The sequence below is a fragment of the Ictidomys tridecemlineatus genome, chromosome 2 (assembly GCF_052094955.1).
Source record: "Ictidomys tridecemlineatus isolate mIctTri1 chromosome 2, mIctTri1.hap1, whole genome shotgun sequence".
NCBI lineage: Eukaryota > Metazoa > Chordata > Mammalia > Rodentia > Sciuridae > Ictidomys > Ictidomys tridecemlineatus.
The window spans coordinates 72,071,141-72,090,154 of record NC_135478.1 but is presented as its reverse complement, the minus strand read 5'-3'; the positions used below and the strand labels follow the sequence as shown (position 1 = coordinate 72,090,154).

The 19,014-nt window shown below is 51.6% G+C and overlaps 1 protein-coding gene and 1 long non-coding RNA gene across 15 annotated transcripts; one reads left to right on the top strand and one right to left on the bottom strand.

Moving 5' to 3' along the window:
• On the top strand, positions 1 to 18,854 carry Aifm3 (AIF family member 3). 14 transcript variants are annotated; one of them, XM_078038813.1, is made up of 22 exons: positions 1 to 23; positions 6,369 to 6,485; positions 6,897 to 7,071; positions 10,795 to 11,008; positions 11,255 to 11,364; positions 11,602 to 11,711; positions 11,809 to 11,853; positions 12,050 to 12,146; positions 12,230 to 12,342; positions 12,658 to 12,744; positions 13,159 to 13,250; positions 13,339 to 13,469; positions 13,584 to 13,699; positions 13,793 to 13,864; positions 13,959 to 14,022; positions 14,620 to 14,696; positions 14,797 to 14,914; positions 16,178 to 16,276; positions 16,511 to 16,586; positions 17,088 to 17,187; positions 17,810 to 17,830; positions 18,056 to 18,445. In XM_078038813.1, exons 3-22 carry the CDS (start codon positions 7,041 to 7,043, stop codon positions 18,443 to 18,445), a joined length of 2,163 nt encoding a protein of 720 aa, XP_077894939.1. In that variant the 5' UTR covers positions 1 to 23; positions 6,369 to 6,485; positions 6,897 to 7,040. The 14 variants fall into 14 exon arrangements, with proteins under 14 accessions (XP_077894939.1, XP_077894938.1, XP_021588340.1 ...); XM_078038812.1 differs by lacking the exon at positions 1 to 23 and adding an exon at positions 4,266 to 4,331; XM_021732665.3 differs by lacking the exon at positions 1 to 23 and adding an exon at positions 4,266 to 4,331 and having other exon boundaries at positions 17,088 to 17,192; positions 18,056 to 18,143.
• On the bottom strand, positions 9,791 to 13,342 carry LOC144375152 (uncharacterized). Its single transcript, XR_013434586.1, has 2 exons — positions 13,143 to 13,342; positions 9,791 to 12,348 (listed from the first exon to the last, which is right to left on the bottom strand). It is a non-coding gene; the product is annotated as an uncharacterized LOC144375152 (long non-coding RNA).
• Positions 18,855 to 19,014: the final 160 nt, after the last annotated feature.

Below are 19,014 nucleotides of genomic sequence, written 5' to 3'. Positions count from 1 at the left end.
GTTGGAAAGCTCCAGAGAATCTGGTGAGTGCTAGGGATACAGTGGTCAGATCTGTGTAGACCTGGGCTGGGAAGAGGCTGGGCTGCAATTGCCAGGATGAGGCAAGGAGTCAAGGATTCGGGTGGGAGATGAGGCTTTGTCCAGTCTCCCCAACCTAGGGAATCTTCCAATCTACACTTCCGATGAAAAAATAACTATGCTGCTTGGGACATCATTCAACATAGATCAGATGATGGTCACGATGTACCAGCCTCTCAATGTTTACTGGGATTAGGTAGTTAAAATGATGTCTCCCCAACAGGAAATCCACCTCAGCCTTTAGGAAAGGACAGAATCTTGTTTCCCACCAGAACAAAGTTCAGCGAGGGACCTTGTAGACATCAGACTGGCCTCCAGGGGGCAATAGTGTCAACCCCAACATTAGCTATTGAAGTTCCTTATTTTCTTAGCTATAAAAGGACCTTCAGCCAGCACTGAAAATCACACCATGAAAAACACACAGCCACAAAAGCCCTATGGGATGGAGAATGCCTGTAATCCCAGAAACTGTAGAGGCTGAGGCAGGAGGATGGCAAGTTCAAGGCCAGCCTTAGCAGCTTAGTGAGACCCTCAAAACTTAGCAAGACACTGTCTCAAAAAAGTTCTAAGGATAAATTCCCATTAATTTGATCCTCAGTACCTCAAAAATGAAATAAAAATTAAAAAAGGACCTGCATACCTCTTGGAAACCCTAGGGTGATAGAAGTAGGGAACGGGAAACTGACAGAAGGGAGTAAAGGTAAAGAAGTCCAGGACAAGCTTGCTGCCTGGTGGGGTGCTCCAGGACTGGAGGTGCCTAGGGATTCATCTTTCCCAAACTATATGCTGATTCCTGTTACTGCTTCTCCAATCTCAACCCCCACCCTATTTCTGGGGTGTCTGCTGGATCTGGAGGCTCTCAACTACCCCAGGTCACCTCACCACATTTGGTACTGTAAAGGCTGCTAGAATGCTGTTGCCTTTCTAAAATGAGTCTTGGGGCAAGATCAGGACAACAGGCTGCCCAAGGCTCAGAGCCTTCCTGGGTCCTCCTGGGCTCTCTAATCCACATGCACCAACCCCAAACTGGAGGACCCTTTATGAGGCACTTTTCCTAACTGCTTTTTGTCTATGAAGATCTTGCATCTTCTGACCTTTGGGACAGCAAGAACCTTGAGCCCAGACCCCAGGGCCAAGGGTGTCATGATAAAATTGCCCTATATCAGGGACTGTACTTGTACCATGTCAGAATGTCTCTTGAGATTATCAGCCTCCTCAGGCCCCCACTTCTTGGCCCAACAGTTTAATCACTGGCACCTCAAACTCAGCAGCCTGCATCCCTCTTCCTGAGTACCCCCTATGTTCCATGCCTGGCTCTGCACCTGTGAGGATGTCCTGACAGCAGTCCCAGAGGGAGGACACTACAATTATACCATGTGTCCTAGAGAAGCTGGGGAAGAGGGGTTCACTGACTGCCAGTATCACAGAGAGGAACCTGAATTCTGCACTGAAGACCATACAGCCTTGGCAGGACTCTACCCTACTACTCCCACACCTCCACATTTTAGTCCAGCACAGAACAAGCCTGACAGGGTTCAAGTCTTGGCTCTGCCATGTTCCAGCTGTGTGGCCTTGGGGAGTCCCCAAGTTTTAGGGCTGGGATGTGGCTCAGTAGTAGAGCACTTGCTTAGCATGTATAAGAACTTAAGTTCAATCCCCAGCATTGCCAAAACAACAATAACAAAAAGGAACCTTAGTTTCCCCATCTATAAAATGGAGATGATACAAAGAGAGCCTTCCTCTTGGGTTATTGTGAAGGTTAAAAGAATAAATGCATGTGTGGGCTGTGGCTGTGGCTCAGAGGTAGAGCGCTTTGCCTTGCACATTCGAGACCGTGGGTTCGATACTCAGCACCACATAAAAATAAAAAAGATATTGTGTCCAACTACAACTAAAAAACAAGGTGCTGGGGATGTGGCTCAAGTGGTAATGCGCTCCCCTGGCATGCACAGGGCGCTGGGTTCGATCCTCAGCACCACATACAAATAAAGATGTTGTGTCCACCGAAAACTAAAAAAGTAAAAATATTTTTAAAATTCTATCTTAAAAAAATTTAAAGGGGCTGGGGATGTGGTTCAAGTGGTAGCGCGCTCGCCTGGCATGCACAGAGCGCTGAGTTTGATCCTCAGCATCACATAAAAATAAAATAAAGATGTATCCAGGGCTGGGAATATGGCTCAGGCAGTGGCGCGCTCGCCTGGCATGCGAGCAGCCCGGGTTCGATCCTTAGCACCACATACAGACAAGGATGTTGTGTCCGCCGAAAACTAAAAAAAAAAAAAATATTAAAAAAAATTCTCTCTCTCTCTCTCTCACTCTTTCTAAAAAATAAATAAATAAATTTTTAAAAATAAATAAAATAAATATTTTTTTAAAAAGATGTTGTATCCACCGAAAACTTAAAAATAAATATTACAAAAATTCTCTCTCTCTAAAAAAATAAATATATATATATTTTAAATGTCTGCTGTTGCTTGTTCTTTTTTTTTTTAAAGAGAGAGTGAGAGAGAGAGAGAATTTTTAATATTTATTTTTTAGTTCTCGGCGGACACAACATCTTTGTTGTTATGTGGTGCTGAGGATCGAACCCGGGCCGCACGCATGCCAGGCGAGCGCGCTACCACTTGAGCCACATCCCCAGCCCAAATAAATATATTTTTAAAAAAGAATAAATGCATGTGAAGTCATAGCCATGGTTATTTATGTGGTACGCTGTCTCTCTGGCTAGGGTTAGGGTGGTATAGGGGTAGGGCAACAAGATTGGCTAGTTGAAGGCCAAGGGCACCAGGCCCAAGCAGCCCAGTAATGGGACCCCTCCTGTGGCACTGAAAATCACACCATGGAAAACACACAGCCACAAAAGACTGGCCTGAGCCTAGTTACATGGGCCCCACATCATCTGCCCTGAATATGACCCATGTAGGCCCTGGTTCTGCCACCAGGCAAGATTCAGCAACCCTCCCCTGCAGCCACCTTCCCATCTGTAAAATGGGTTGGGAGGAACTGGAGGGCCATGCTTGCCTCACAACAGAATTGGTGGATCCTGATGTGTTCAGTGATGGATGTGACCTCACTTCCTTGGAATGTAAGTTATACATTAATGCATTCCAATGGTAACTATGGCTGAGCAGGGTGGTCACAAGATTCCTGAGAGTTCAAAGCCAGCCTCAGCAATGGGGAGGCACTAAGCAACTCAGTAAGACCCTGTCTCTAAATGACATACAAAATAGTGCTGGGGATGTGGCTCAGTGGTTGAGTGTCCCTGAGTTCAATCCCTAGTACTTAAAAAAAAAAAAAAAAAAAAAAAAAAGTAGCTATGGTTCCAGTGTGCTGAGGGGACAAGTTCTACCTGACCACATTACAGGGATGGATTAGAAGAGATGGAGATAATCAGAACAATGAAACATCCAGGTGCTAGGAGCCAGAACAAGGTGGCCTGATCAGGTCTAGAGAGGCTGGTCAGGGAGCACTTCCTGGAGGAGGGAGCACAAGGTGCACCATGATTTATGGAGAACCAGGAAGTTCTGAAATAACGACAGGTGGAAAAAGAAAATGTAATAAAATAGCATTTAAAACGGACTGCGAGGTTGGAGTTGTGGCTCAGCGGTAGAGCGCAAGCCTCACACGTGTGAGACTCTGGGTTCGATCCTCACTCTGCACCACATAAAAATAAATAAGTGAAATAAAGATATTGTGTCCAACTATAACTTTAAAAAAAACATAAATATTAAAAAAAAAAAAAGACCTAGTATGTGATGTGTGGTGACAGGGTTGGAGGGAGTGAAGGGAACTGAGACTAAACTCCTCAAGCAGGTAAAGGTCTCCGAGCGAGCGGCTGAAAGCATGAATTGGGTTTTCTTGGGGAGGTGTCACCTAGAGGATCAGCTTAGGGAGCCCACGGATGGTTCGGAGACCCAGTGCCAGCACGCGGCCCAGTTTGGCGTCACTCGGGGGTCCCAAGGATCACCCGGGATTCAGCCGCGGCCAGGGTAGTCCACGTGCAGGACTTATCAGTCCCACGAGCTTCTCCATGCCCGGAGACTTCCATCGCGACTCCAAGGCCCCTAGCCTAACCCTTGACCCCTGGCGGTTCCCCACCTGCACCGCCCGCTTGGGCGGTGCTGGGCGCAGCGGGCTCCCGGGCCGCAGTGCCGCCGCAGCGCCGGCCCCGCCCCCGCCCGCTCCTCCCCCCCCCCACCGCCCCGCGGCCGCGGCCCCATCGGTTCCAGAGCCCAGGCCAGCGCAGAGCCCAGGTGAGTGCCCACCTCTGGGACCCTAGACCCCGGAACCCCCACGGCTCCACCCAGTGTCCGGGTCTCGCCGTCCCCACGCGTGAGCTCGTGGGTCCCGGACCTAGGGCCCCTGCGTTGGGGGCGGGGTGTCTGAAGCTTCGACCAAAGAGGTGGTGGACTGGAGCGCCCCTCTTCCTTATGCCCTCCTGTGCTGGTACTCCCTCCCGGCTTCCAGCAGAATCTTGCAGTGTGCCAGTACCCCCCTTCCTGGGCTGCAGGGTCTGGTGCCGGTACAGGAACACAGCCGGCAAGGCTGATGGAAACGCATTTCCAAAACGAGAGAACTGCACGTGCAAAAGCAGGGAGAGTGGACAGGTTGGCACCAGGGCTCCATGGGGAAGGGGCCAGAGCTGAGTCCCCCTTAACTTGAATGTGGGGTGAGGAGCTCAGATGCCATCCCCAGTGTGCCTGAAAGCCTTGAAGGCCCAAGCTGGGCAGCCTGCCCACACCCGGGAAAAGTGGGACCAGGAAGGGGAGATAGCAGAGGAGTGGGGACTGACCCTGCCAAAGGTCCAAGGAGGCTCCTACCCAGCCTTACACCCTCTGGGACTCTAGGAGCCCTGGGGGGCAAATAGGAGCACCTTTGTGAGGTAGGGATAATTCAGTACCTCCCTCAGGGGTTAATGGGAGTCCCTGAGACAAGACACAAAGTCCTGGTGGGTAGTTAGCTTTGGGCACTCTTGGAACTTCACAGCTGTGGGCAACTTGTAGATAAGAGACAACAGTCTTCAAAACTTTGGGGGTGCCTTCTGCCATGATCATAGCAAGGACCTTTGCTTTTGAGTGGGGTGACTCCAATCCAAGCTGGCTAGCACCCTGTATGTGGAAAGCCTACCTGAGAGCCTCAACTCCTGGAAAGGTGGGGAATAGCCTGAACAAGCCCACAGTAGCAAGACCAGGTCTGACCATTTCTGGGATTTATGGTCCAGCAAGTGAGTCCTGAGACCAGGCAGGAAGGAGTGGGCAGGGCTGAGGCACAGGTAAACCCAGAAGCAGGGGAAGGGTTCCCTGGTGCCCAGGGAGGGGGCAGGTGGGGCAGGTGGCAGCTGAGTTTTATGGACATGCCTTGGTGAAAAGTGGGGGAAAGAGCAAAGGTAACCTAGTGCCTTTGGATGCCTCCTCACCTGAAATGGATGTTTCAAGGGCAGGTAAGATCGGGCCAGGCAGTGGATGGGCCTTCCCCAACTTTGTCCTTCTTTCTTCCTGCTCTGCTTGCTCTCAGGCACCCACCCAAGGCCCTTCATGGAATCTGGACTAGATCAAGGGTACCTTAGCCCCACCTCAAATTAGACTTCAGGAAGAACTTCCAGGGAGGAAACAGAGGGGAATGGCAGTGGGGTGGACTGAGGAAAGGTCATTTGTAAATAAGACAGTTACACTTTGTCCTGGGCCCTCCAAAGTCCATCCATAAGCTGCATCTTCTAGAAGACCCACCTTATGCCTTGAGGACACCTTGGCTGTACTGATATTTCTGTTAACTAGGTGCCCCATCCCCCCAGCCCAGTGCCTTACAGGGCCTTAGAGTGATGGGGGTTCTCCTGAGGCCATGCTCTTCTTAGAACTAAGGCGGGGAAGGGGGTGGGAGGACACACAAATTCCCCTACCTTCTGCTTGACCTTGATGAGACCTTGGCTCCTCAGTTTCTTAGACTTCTGTTGGGCATGACCTCAGTGCCACTGGGCCAGGGGTGGGGGTGGGGGAACCTTTATGGCTGCTAGGCACGGGCTGTGGCAGGGCTGTGTGCCTGGCTTCTTTCTCCCCCAACCCTATTAGTCCCGGGCTGGCCGCCCGCTCTTGTTCACCACAGAGCTGGATTTCCCTGGGGACCAGTGGACTGGCCTAGCCCCACACTCCCGCCACAGCCCCTCCTGGCCACAGCTCACACTGGGAGGAGGGGTAGAAACTGAGCCACCTCCTGGACCCTGCCCTGCCTTTCAGGGCCTAGCAGCCTCCGTCCACTGCTGGGCTGAGAGGAAGGAATTGTGTTTGCTTTTGGAGGAGGTAGCTGTCCAGAGACTGCCAGCCAGGGTGGAGGCTGAGGCCAGAGGGAACCCTGTGTCACTCCCATTTGAGGAAGAAGAAATCCAAGGACCAGGAAGGCTCTGATTGCTCAAGGTAACCCAAGGTTTGACTCAAGAATGGTGGCCTCCTGGGAAAATAGATGGTCTCAGAGCTTCCTCCAAGACTGTAGGATTTGGAAAAGGGAAGTAGAGAGCTAGGGGCCTGAGGAGTCAGCAGAAACCGGGGATGATTTTTGGATAAGGCAGCCACGGGACTGGACAGAGGATGGCCAACATTGGAACAGAAGGGGTCTCCTGACAGTGGGCATAAGCCATGTACAGTTGAGATGGGGGATGTGGGGTGCTGAGCCTCAACAGGCCTCAAAGGGGAGGAACCCTTCAGGATCCCCTACATGCAAGACTTAGCTCAAATATAGGACTCTCCCAGAAACCCCCACAGTCTGTGTCTCTCTGTCTCTCTCCTCCCATGAAAGCTTCATCCTAATATGGCCAGTCTCCCCTGCAGGTCCTAGAGGCAGTTCCAGCTGGCATGGCAACTCCAGCATCTCTAAGAGCAGCAGGAGACCCAGCCCCATGGGGGTCGCCCTAGACCTCCGACAGACCAACCATCTGTGGCCCTGCCTGCCTGCTGGTCCTTAGGTCACTCACCATGGGTGGCTGCTTCTCCAAGCCCAAGCCAGGTACCTCCTCCTCTCTTACTGCCTCCTCCCTCCCTCCTCCCTCCCTCCCTCTCTCTCTCTCTCTCTCTCTCTCTCTCTCTCTCTCTCTCTCTCTCTCTCTCTCTCCATTACCTTCCTCCCCCTCCCTTCTGCACTCTGCCTGCCTCCAAAGTAGGTCAGGCTAGGCAGGAGCCTCAGAATGTTAATGTGCTGAGATAGGAGGTGGGTAGGAGATCTGGAGAGGTTTTCCAGGTGCTCCCTCCAGTGATAGGCCCTCTTTTTGGGGGGGCTTTGAGTGCTGGTGGTGGGAAAAGCAGCTGGATCTTTGGGGGCTTTGAGTGCTGGTGGTGGAATAGCAGCTGGATCTTTGGAAGGGGAGGAAAGGATTTCTCCCGTTGCTGAGTTAGGAAAGGGGGGCTCTAGGAATGCCTTTGGCTACTGTATGACCTCTCTGAGCCTCAGTTTCCCTCTCTTTAAAATGATTCTACCCTCCCTGACCTCTTGAAGTTGCTGAGACGGTACAGTGGGCAGGTTCCTACCAAAGAATGTCCCTACCTCTTCTCAACCCCTCTGAAACTTAGGCTATCATCTGGACATGCTTTCCCATTTATACAAGAAATTTTTGCCCTGTCTAAATCAACCGGCTCTACCCAGTGTGCTAGGGGAATCCACATCTACTTTCCACTGGAGACCCTGTCTGTGGGGCTCTCCTTCAGGCCCCCAATTTCCTCTTTCTTCCTCATAACATCTCAGGAGGTAGGGCATGCAGATATGTCACAAATAGAGAAATTGAGGCCTCAAGAGTCCTCTAGAACTCAGACAATGCTGCACCCACATTTATGCAAGCCACCCTATCCTGGGCAACTTGCCCCTGCCAGCTCACCCCAGCTCCCTTTACCTGATACCCATCAGCTCCATTACCTTGGAACTTGTGAGCCTTTTCTTCTTTTCCTGGGTTCAAGGGAGAAGTTGAGGTGGGGAGGAGAGATGTTTATGCCCTACCAGGCAGGGGGACCCACCCACACCTGTCCCAAAAACCACACTCCCCCTTTGCGCTGCTGTCCTGTGAACAGCCAGATCTGGGCCAGGTCCCACCATCTTCTTGTTTGGAAATATAGCTTAGGAAAATGACATCCACTGTCTTTACCTCAGCCTTCTCCCAATAGAAACAGACAGAAGGATGCTAGCTGGCCCCAAACTGTGCGCCTGTGGGATTGCTGGGCTGGCAGGAGGTCCTGGGCAAAAGATGTCACCTATAAGTTCTTTCAAAGGACCCCCAAAGGGCTGGCCTGCCTGAGTCCCCTCACCCTAGTATTTTCAACATGGGGTCTAGACATAAGAACTTGGGCTCTTGAGCCTCAATTCGGCCGTACGGCTTCCAGGCTGTGTGGCTTTGGGCAGGTGATCATACCTCTCTGATCTACTTTTTTCTCATGTGTAAAGTGAGGTTGTGCTTAGCACAGGACCTTGCACTCAGGAAGCACTTTTAAAATAGTATTGGCCCTTTTTCTCTGAGCTGGATTTCCTGCTGCCAGGATTCCCCTGTGGAGGCACAGTCCCCAGGTACTTAAGCTAGACAGGTCAGGTGTGAGGCCTAGGGAATTTCAGGGTGTAGGAATGAGAGTTCAGCTGGGGTGAGCAGGGACAATAGAAAGACCCTGGTTCTGTGCGTGAGCAGATCCCCCCACCTACCCTTATATTGCTGCTCCTGACTTCCCGTTAGACTTGCATCAGTGAGTGTGCCTTGGAGCCTTCTGGCAGGAGGTGGAAGATGAAAACTGACTGGCTTGGCTGTTATCTGGCACTCCTGCCAGGCTGTTCCTGTGGACTCCCACAGCTGTCATAGCTGATGTCAGCTGAGTCTGAAGTATTTTTCTTTTTAATTCTTCCAAAAACATTCTAACACCATTATATAAAGTGTGGAAAATGGGAGGAAACTCCCCACTGGACAGGACGACCTTGTGTGGTTATGTGCTCATACACTCTTCCTACCAGTCCCAGTCATGAACTGACCTTTGCCACTATCCCCTGCCTCGCCTAGGGGGATGGGACATGCAGATGAAGGGCAGGAGGTCTAGACAGAGTGGGGAATTAGCTCAGAATGAAAGGGGGGCCTTGCAGGAGCTGGGCTGCCATGGGAGGCAGCACCAGAGCTGTGTCTGGGTATGGGGGTAGGAGTTAGCCAAGGCTTAGAAGAATGGCAGCCCAGGCCAAGCAAATGGTGCAGGCAAAGGCCAGGGTATGTGACTCAGCATCCACCCTGGGTTCTTGGGTCTTTTTTGTTTTGGGGAGTGTCAGGTCTGAAGTAGAAGGGAACAGAGGTCTGGAGGCTCTGGTTCCTTGAGAGAGGCACCTCCTGCTCATGCTGTGCCAGAGGCTTAGTTTCCTCCCTGCAGCAGCAGCCCAGGAGGCCGGATTATCACTGCTAAAAATTCTGTTTATTGTTCCCTTCTAATTAGAAAAATACCCCAGGCATGTCATAGGGAATTTGGAAAATGTGGGAAAGTATAAAGAAGAAAGTGACAGTCTTTGGCTACCTCCTAAAGTAGGCCACGTGGGTATACTGAGAAAATGTCTTCTGTGTGGAGGCCATGGAAGGGGGCCCTCTGTGCCTTCTGCACTGTTCAGACCTGTCTACATGTACCTTTACCTCATGGAATTCATTCACTCCCAGGGCCCCAGACCCGTACATAAAGACACCGAAACCCAAGACTTGGGAAATGATGAATGAATCTCAAACTGGTGAGAATAATTATTTTAAGAAGTTGAAGCCAGGCACAGTGGCACACACTTGTAATCCCAACAGTTTGGGGGACTGAGGCAGGAGGATTGCAAGTTCAAGGCCAGCCTCAGCAACTAAGTGAGGCTCTAAGCAACTTGATGAGATTCTGTTTCAAAATTTTAAAAAATTTAAAAAAGGGTTGAGTGATATAGCTTAGTGATAAAGTGCCCTGCTTTAATCCCCAATACAAAAAAAAAATGTTGGAATTTGTGTGTGTGTGTGTGTGTGTGTGTGTGTGTTTGTGTGTTGGTGGTGATACTAGGAATTAAACCTAGAGCTTTCCATACTCTAAGCAAGCATTCTATCACTGAGCTAAATCCTCAGCTCTGTCCATATTTTTTTAATTTTGAAAAAACCGTTTAAATCTATGGTAAATTTATAAGAATAATACAATGAATCCTTAATTTCTAATCATCCAGATTCACTGTGAAATGAGCTGTACCCAGTTTGGGACCTCATATTTGTATGTACATGAATCATCCCCTAAATGTGTCCCTGAGCTGCTAGGGACATTGTTGTCCATCAGAACACGTATGACACAAGACATCAAGGTTCTTTCCTCCAGAGATCCTGGAGGGGAGGTTTAGGGTTGGAAGAAACTCTGTTCTGTGACCCTCTCATTAATTTTGACATCAAAAAAGAAAATGTGCAGAACTGCTCAGTGATATAGCATTTACGTAGATGCACAAGTTCCTGAGTTTGATCACCAGCACTGGATAAAAAGAATAAAAAATAAAGAAAGAAAAGAAAAATGCAGAAATGAATTCAAGCTGACCAAGAAATCCCCTTCTTATGCCCTTCCTCCTCTGTCTCTTTGCTGGGGTACACAAGGCTTTCTGGAGAAATTGAGGGGAAGGGCTGAGCCTCCTGAAACTCAGAAGGGCTGGCCTCTGTCCCCAGATTTTGGGGTGGGCAAGAAGATGGGGTAGGCTGAGGGGCTCATGATATGGCCCTGCCCACAGTGGAACTCAAGATTGAGGTGGTGCTGCCTGAGAAGGAGCGGAGCAAGGAGGAACTGTCGGCTAGCGGAAAGGGCAGCCCCCGGGCCTACCAGGGCAATGGCACAGCCCGTCACTTCCACACTGAGGAGCGCCTGCCAGCTCCCCACCCCTACCCTGGCCCTCAGGACTGCGTGGAGGCTGCCGTCTGCCATGTCAAGGACCTGGAGAATGGCCAGTGGGTGCTGGGCCTGGGAGGAGGGATCAGAAGGTCCAAGGTGGGAGGGCAAGGGAGAGGCCATGGATGAGGAGAACTAAGGTAAGGGGATTTGGAAGGGCCTATGACCTGCTTCTGCCCTAGTCATGGTCCTTGGGCTTCTGATGTTCTGGGCCTGCTACCCATGAGGCTGGACACTAAGAAGAGGTGCCCCCAGGAGGAGGTGCCTGTTGTCTGTCCTGACCTCTGAGTGCAGCCTTTCCCCAGGATGCGGGAAGTGGAGCTGGGCTGGGGGAAGGTGTTGCTGGTGAAAGACAACGGAGAATTCCATGCCTTGGGCCACAAGTGCCCACACTATGGCGCACCCCTGGTGAAAGGTGAGAAGTCCAGGGGTGCATATGGGAGGGGGGGTAGGACCTTCCTATAGGGGGCTTGGCTACTGCACCATCGATGCCTCTGCTCTACCAGCCCCCGGGTCAATTTGACTCTTCCCTAGGCCCTGGGTCCTCATCTATTAGTGAGGTCTCCTGGGCTATGAAGTGGACCAGAAGGTGCAAGGATCCTTGGAAAAGAGCCCCCAATAGTAGCTCCAACCTAGTACCACACTGTTCCAGGAGTGTTATCCCGTGGCCGGGTGCGCTGCCCCTGGCATGGTGCCTGCTTCAACATCAATACTGGGGACCTAGAGGACTTCCCAGGCCTGGATAGTCTGCACAAGTTCCAGGTGGGGCTGGGAGTGTGGTATAGTGGGAGCCTGGGAGCACAGAGTTGAGGGCTTGAAGCACTCCAAAGTCTGATCCTGAGCAGTACTGCCCTTGCAGGTGAAGATTGAGAAGGAGAAAGTGTATGTCCGGGCCAGCAAGCAGGTGAGGAGTGGCTCATGGCTCAGAGGTGAGGAGGGCATCTTGACTCAGAGAATAGCTTGTTCAAAGGCCCTGCAGTGGGAGAAAGCCTGGCATGTGTGACTACGAGCAGAGTGAAAGGCTGCATGATGGGGAGTGGCTGGGCTAGAGTAGCAGAACCTGATCTGCTGAGATAACCCCAAATGTACCCCACCCCCAGGCCCTGCAGCTGCAGCGAAGGACCAAGGTGATGGCCAAGTGTATCTCTCCAAGTGCTGGGCACAGTGGCAGCACCAATGTGCTCATTGTGGGTGCAGGTTAGTATTGAGGTCATGATAAGGAGGGTGGAGGTGGATGGTAGGAGGTAAGTTGTCTGTTGGCTATGGCCTCCTCCCTTCAGGTGCTGCTGGCCTGGTGTGTGCAGAGACACTGCGGCAGGAGGGCTTCTCGGACCGGATCGTCCTGTGCACGCTGGACCGGCATCTCCCTTATGACCGGCCAAAACTCAGCAAGGTGTGTCTTTAGGGCAAACAGTAACAAGGCACAGGACAGTCAGTACAACGCAGGGCCTGAATCCTTAATCCTCTGGGTCCCCTGTCCAGCCCACTTGGAGCCTTGCTTGTCACCTCTTCAGAGTCTGGCCAGCTGCCAACTACACTCAAATCTGGCTTACCTGTGGTGCCCCCAAAAGATCTCAGTTTGTTGAGTTTTATCCTACAGCCCACTTGTAACTCAGGGCTGGCCTCACCCTTCCTGGGGTCCATGTCCTTTGGTATAAAATGGAACAATGGTAGCTTGACACTGTCTCATATTGGCTGTGTCCTGCAGTCCCTGGATGCACAACCTGAACAGCTGGCCCTGAGGCCCAAGGAGTTCTTCCGTGCCTATGGCATCGAGGTGCTCACTGAGGCTCAGGTACAAGATTGAGGATGGTAAACTGGCAGAGAATGGGTTAGTGGGAACCATGAAGAGCATTGGGCCATATGGATCCCTGGGAGTGTTCTACCCTTCCAGTTTCACTGCCCAGGCCTGGGGAGCAGCACCAGACCGTCTTACTAGCAAGATCATGAGCACACACAGGGCCTAGGGAGAGAGAAGATCTCATTCCATCAGGGATGGGAGAGTCTGGTAGGACTTGGGAATATGTAGAGGGCTTTGAGAAGAAGGTGATGTTTTAAGCTTGAAAACTGAATCCTAGGCAGTGTGGGAAGAGACCTCACTGGACATGCTTAGATCTGGCTGGGATCTGGGCATGTTGCAGGATCCAAAAGTGGATGACAAGACACAGGTCCATACCCAGGCCAGCACTTTACCTGTCGGGGGTTGCAGGTGGTCACAGTGGATGTGAGAAACAAGAAGGTCGTGTTCAAGGACGGCTTCAAGCTGGAGTATAACAAGCTGTTGTTGGCGCCAGGGAGCAGGTGGGAGGGTGTCTTTATTGCCCTCCTTCTTCACTGGGTGGGGCACCAGCCACAATGGGAGGGTCTCACTGAGGCTGCCATATCTCAGCCCTAAGACCCTGAGCTGCAAAGGCAAAGAGGTAGAGAACGTGTTCACTATCCGGACGCCTGAGGATGCCAATCGTGTGGTGAGGCTGGCCCGGGGCCGCAATGCAATTGTCGTAGGAGCTGGTTTTTTGGGTGAGAAGCTGGGGGTGGCAGGGTGGTGGGCAGGCTTTCATAACCAGTCCCTGGGCATGCTGGATCTAGGAGGTGCAGGGTACAAGATCTGCCAGCCCCTGCCCATCATCTCAGGTATGGAGGTGGCTGCCTATCTAACTGAGAAGGCCCATTCTGTATCTGTGGTGGAGCTTGAGGAAACACCCTTCAGGAGGTTCCTGGGGGAGCGCGTTGGCCGTGCACTGATGAAGGTAAGCCTACCCCAATCCCTTGTCCCTTGATATCCTGAGTGTCTAGTCTAGCCCCTTACCAGGCTCTCATCCATTGCCCACCTGCCCTGACAGATGTTTGAGAACAATGGGGTGAAGTTCTATATGCAGACAGAGGTGTTGGAGCTGCGGGCCCAGGAGGGAAAGGTGGGCCTTTCTCCTCTCTTTGCTGCTTTCTGTCTTCTCTCCCTGAGCCCAGTAGCTGGTCCTATCTGCTCACCCACCCACCCACTCCCTACAGCTGAAGGAGGTTGTACTGAAGAGCAGCAAGGTCATTCGTGCTGATGTCTGCGTGGTGGGCATTGGTGAGTGGATGGGCAGGTGGGCATGAATGATCAAAGCCACCTGCACAAGTTCACAGATGACCTTGAGTTAGCCCCTTCTCCTCCCTGAGCCTTAGTTTCCACATCTTTAAAATGGTGACCCCCAACAGTACCCACTTTCTAGGGCCATTGAAAAATCACACATACCTGGCTTAGCCCAGGTCCTGCATGGAGCATGTGCTCAATGACTGCTGCAGACTAATAATCAACTCCATACCCTGCTCTGTGTTGGATGAAGATCACAAACTTACTGTTCCTACTCCACCAGAAGTGGCAATTTGGAGAAGTGCAATGCTGGGAAGTAGTAGCACAGGAGTTGGAGAAGCATGGCCTCCTGACCCCTCCAGGGGGCTTCAAGGAGTGCTTCTTGCAGGAGGCAATACTTGAGGCCTGATGGGAGGCACAGGTGTCTGTGGAGTGCAGGCAAAGGGGACAGTATGCATGAAGCCCCATGGTGGGAAGCCTGTGGATGTGATATCTGGGGTAAATACAGCAGGTGAAGGGTGTGGAACACAGAGAGCAGTGAGGCCAAAGAAGGGTGGAACCAGAGTGTGGACATGGCAGCCTCTGTCCTGCTAGGTGCGGTGCCTGCCACGGGTTTCCTGAGGCAAAGTGGCATTGGTCTGGATTCCCGAGGCTTCATCCCTGTCAACAAGGTGGGGCTGGGTGGGGTGGGAAGGGTGCTGGGCTGGGGGTGGCCAGAGGTATAGGTCAGGCCCCTGTCCTATCCATGAAGCTCTGGCTCTCTCCTCACAGATGATGCAGACCAATGTCCCAGGTGTGTTTGCAGCTGGTGATGTTGTCACCTTTCCTCTTGCCTGGAGGAACAATCGGAAAGTGAACATCCCACACTGGCAAATGGCTCATGCCCAGGGTATGGCTAGCCCTGAGGCAAGTTGGGGGGCTATCCTAGGGTTTCAGCCTCCCCCAGGATCATGCCTCAGTTGGTCTCCTTTCCTGGATCCTATGTTATGCATTCAAGGCTCTCTAGTGGCCTCACAGCTGGCCTCATCCAGGTGATCAAACCAGTTTACACAGCAAGCTCTGTGGCTCATCTCCAGAGACTCTCTTTCAGAATCATCTGGATGTACCATTTAGCCAGGGTCAACCTCCCATCCTAGTTTTCCTTCCACTAGTCTCCTTTCCTTTTGTCTTCAAGGATACATCCCACAGAATTTCTGACTTACCTGTACAGTCATGTCTCTCCTCTGAGGGAGAGAAGGATTTAGTAGGCCAGCCTCCCAGTCAGTGCTTCTATCTCCCTTGGACTAATCAACCAACTCTATAAACTCAGTTGTCTTCTGCAGGCCCCATCTAGTCCAGGCTCAGTGGGCACACTGTTTCTGTGGAATAGCTTTCCCTTCCTCACAACACTAACCATTAATTCCCCAGACCTCACCCACTGCACATACCTGGTCTGGGCCCCAAAGCTAGAGGGGCCAGTAAATTAACCAACTGAGTACCTCAGAGAGGAACTCCAGACTCCCAGCCTATGATGGGTACTAGCTCCTGCACCCAACTTCCCTTTTCTCTGTGTTTGCCATTATCTGAAGGTCTGAAACCCCACTCCTAGAACTGATTTCTATTCAAGTTTTCAAGGTCTAAAGTGGCTGCTACGTTGTAAAGAAACAGCCAAATATAATTAGAATTCAGGATTTAATTGGGAGGGTCCAGAGTATTCTGATGTATGTCCAGCTTTGGGTCCAATGGGGGCATATAGAAACTGGGAAGTCACCCCTGCTATTCTCTTGGGGTCCTGCCTGTGACTGTCATTTCTGCTTCCCTGGCTCTTGTGCTCCCTTCTCCTCCCTCTTCGGTCCTAATGTGTCTGATTAAGTTGTCTATGTGCATAAGTGAAATGGTGAATCAGCCCACAATCCCATGAGCAGACCTTCCAGAGAGGCAGGGCATGTCTGTCATTCAAGTTTTCCAGAGAAGCAACCTAGTAACTAGCTTGGAGCCAGGTGTCTCCTTGGTACCTCAGGAGGGCCACCACCTGTGTAACAATGTACTTCTTGATCTCTAGGGGATCCAGGAATAGCAGCTATGCCTGATAGGGGTCCCTAGAGTGCTGGGGCAGGCGATGTCAGGATGGTGAGGGCAAGGGTCATGGTTCACATGGCCATGGGTTCTGCAGGGCGGGTGGCAGCCCAGAACATGCTGGCTCAGGAGGCGGAGATCAGCACGGTGCCCTACCTGTGGACTGCCATGTTCGGCAAGAGTCTGCGTTATACGGGTAACAAGATCCTCGGATGGGGTGGGGACTGAACTGTTTTAGGGGTGGGACCATGATGGCTCTGGGAAGAAGCAATTAGGAACTCTCTGGGGGAAGGCCTAGGGACTACCTAAAAGAAGTAAACAATCGGGGAGGATGTCCTGAGAGGAGTTAAGAAGGCACAGGGTGGGGAATTTGTGAAGTCCATCTCTTTCCCTGGCTTATGTGGCATCACCTACCTGTTCGGCCCTACAGGCTACGGAGAAGGCTTTGACGACGTCATCATCCAAGGGGATCTAGAGGAGCTGAAGTTTGTGGCTTTTTATACCAAGTGAGAACAACTGGGTGCAATGGGGGTACAGAGCTGCTCGTTTGGGAATGGATAGTCATCCCAGAAAAGTGCTCCTGAGGAGGGGGCTTAGCTAAAAAGGTGGAATAAGTGGCAAAGGGAGGCAGACAGCTGGACAGGAGGCACTGCAGAGGAAAGGTGAGGAAGAGATTACTAATAGCTGACTTTGTTGTGCATTGGGCCAGATGATTTATCTTCAAAACAGCTCTTTGAGGTGGGTGTTGACAGCCCACTTACAACAAGAAAAGCCACACAAAGAATGGTAGTGTCAGAACAGGACACTAGTCCTGAGCCCTGCTGAGGATTGGAGTTTCCCTAGGGAAATCTGATGCCTGTGCTGGGACAAACAGGGAGGGATAGGAGCTCAGGAAATTCCTGTGACCCCAGGAAAGATCCCTCTCTGGGTCTCAGTGATGAAGAGTGTCTTCAAGAAGGAAGGCTTTTGCCAAGCAGCACTTAGGCTTAGCCACCCTCTCTCTGCAGAGGTGATGAGGTGATCGCTGTGGCCAGCATGAACTATGATCCCATCGTATCCAAGGTGGCTGAGGTGCTGGGCTCTGGTCGTGCCATCCGGAAGCGGGAGGTGGAGTGAGTGTGGGCTTGGGAGGTCTTGGGGTGAAGGAAGGGAAGCCCTGAAGGATTGGCTTAAGCTGTCATGGCAGCCAATGTCTCCTAAGTTATCCAGGACCCTCACTCTTGCTCCCCATTTGTCTGAGGTTTCCAGGGCTAAGAGGGCAGAGATTATACTTTGAGAGAAAGCTGGTGTACTCAGAGGGGAGAGATGGGAAAGGGGTGTGTGTCCCAGGGCATCACCACTGCTGCAGGGAGAGTCAAGGTCCACTGCCTGCATCCAAGTACCTCTCCAGCCCTGGTATCCCTCACTGAATGTGGTTTTTCTTACTTTAGTAGAAACACAGCTAGTGATGCCCTTGGGTATACCCTGTATAGAGATATGGGGTGGTTATGTGGGGCCTGGGAGGCACTGGACGCCAGCCATTAACCTCATTCCAATATGGTTCCAGTGAGAGTCCTCTGTGTACAGAGAGCTCCTAGGGACTGGGGAAAGCCTGCAGGCCACTAGGGGGCTGGAGGTTATGGGTCATGCTAGGCCTTAGTCCGGAAATAATGGAGGACCAAGAACAGACATGACGAATGACATACTCTTTCCCTGGCCTTCTCTGTTTTTCCCTCTTGGCTTCACAAAGGCTGTTCATGCTGCACAGCAAGTATGTGTGTCCTCTGTCCTTATTATTAACCATTCTGAACCTTTCCCACTTCAGCCCCAGAGCCTCTACTCAATGATCTACTCCTCTCTGTCCAAGTACATTTCCCTGCTGGGCACCAAGGACAGAGCAGACCACTCTCTATTCTCAAGAGTCAGCTGCTAATGGTGCCCAGAGCAGGGAAACTGCCTTCTTCTTTCCTTATCCTATCTCTCCTCATTCCTGCAGGACTGGCGACATGTCTTGGCTCACAGGGAAAGGATCCTGAGTTCGAGTGTAGTGGACTTGGGCAGGCATGCTGGGGTACAAGGAACAAAGGCTAAGCCTTGGGGGCAGGTGCCAATCTCCAGTTTCCCAGCATCCCGCAGGGCAGAATTTGAGCCCTCCCAATGCTTGCCTTTGGCTGCCTGGATCCCTTCCAGGATGGCCTCTGCTGCCTCCAGAAGATGCTCACCCATCAGGGCCTCAGCTGCCACTGACATCTGGCACTGGAGGTGGGACAGGCCCTGTCTCTTTTCCCTCTGTTGGGACTGGTCCCCTGGAGGACCCTGCAACATGTTAGACATTATCTTAAAATTAAAATGCACACATTTGCAGATCTGTGTGATTCCAGTGTAATTGGGCCAACACAAGGACAAAAGCAGACGACATGATAAACAGGTTCACCAAGGAAGTTAAGCTTGTGAGCACCCTAAGGAGATAGCAACTGATGCTCTTCTTTCCACAAGGTCAGGGAAAGTATCTCCAACAAGTCCTTTGGATCTTAATTTGAAAAGAAGAGCATTTAAGTAAAAAGGGACAGCATGTGCAAAGGACTTGGGATAGAACATACATGTTTCTTCAGAGGTCAGCTGCAGCTCATGCCTAAAACTTTGGGGGCTCTAGGAGCTGGGTCCTAAGACAGATACCATGCTTTTCATAGCACTTGGAGCTTTCTGAATCCTCATTTAGCAGGTGAAGAAGCAAAGGGTCTGCTATTAAGTGGAATAAGAAGTCTGAGGCGCTGAGCTAGACTTGCTTCCCAAAGGGGAGATAAGGCGGCCGGGGGCTGGGGGCGGAGGAAGGCGGGGCGGGTGGAGGCTGGTCTCGAAGAGCAAGCAGGAAGAGAACAAACAGCTCGGCCGCCAGCGACCTGGAACCTTCCATCTAGGATCCCAGAAGCTGCAGACGATCTAAGCAGGAGCCAC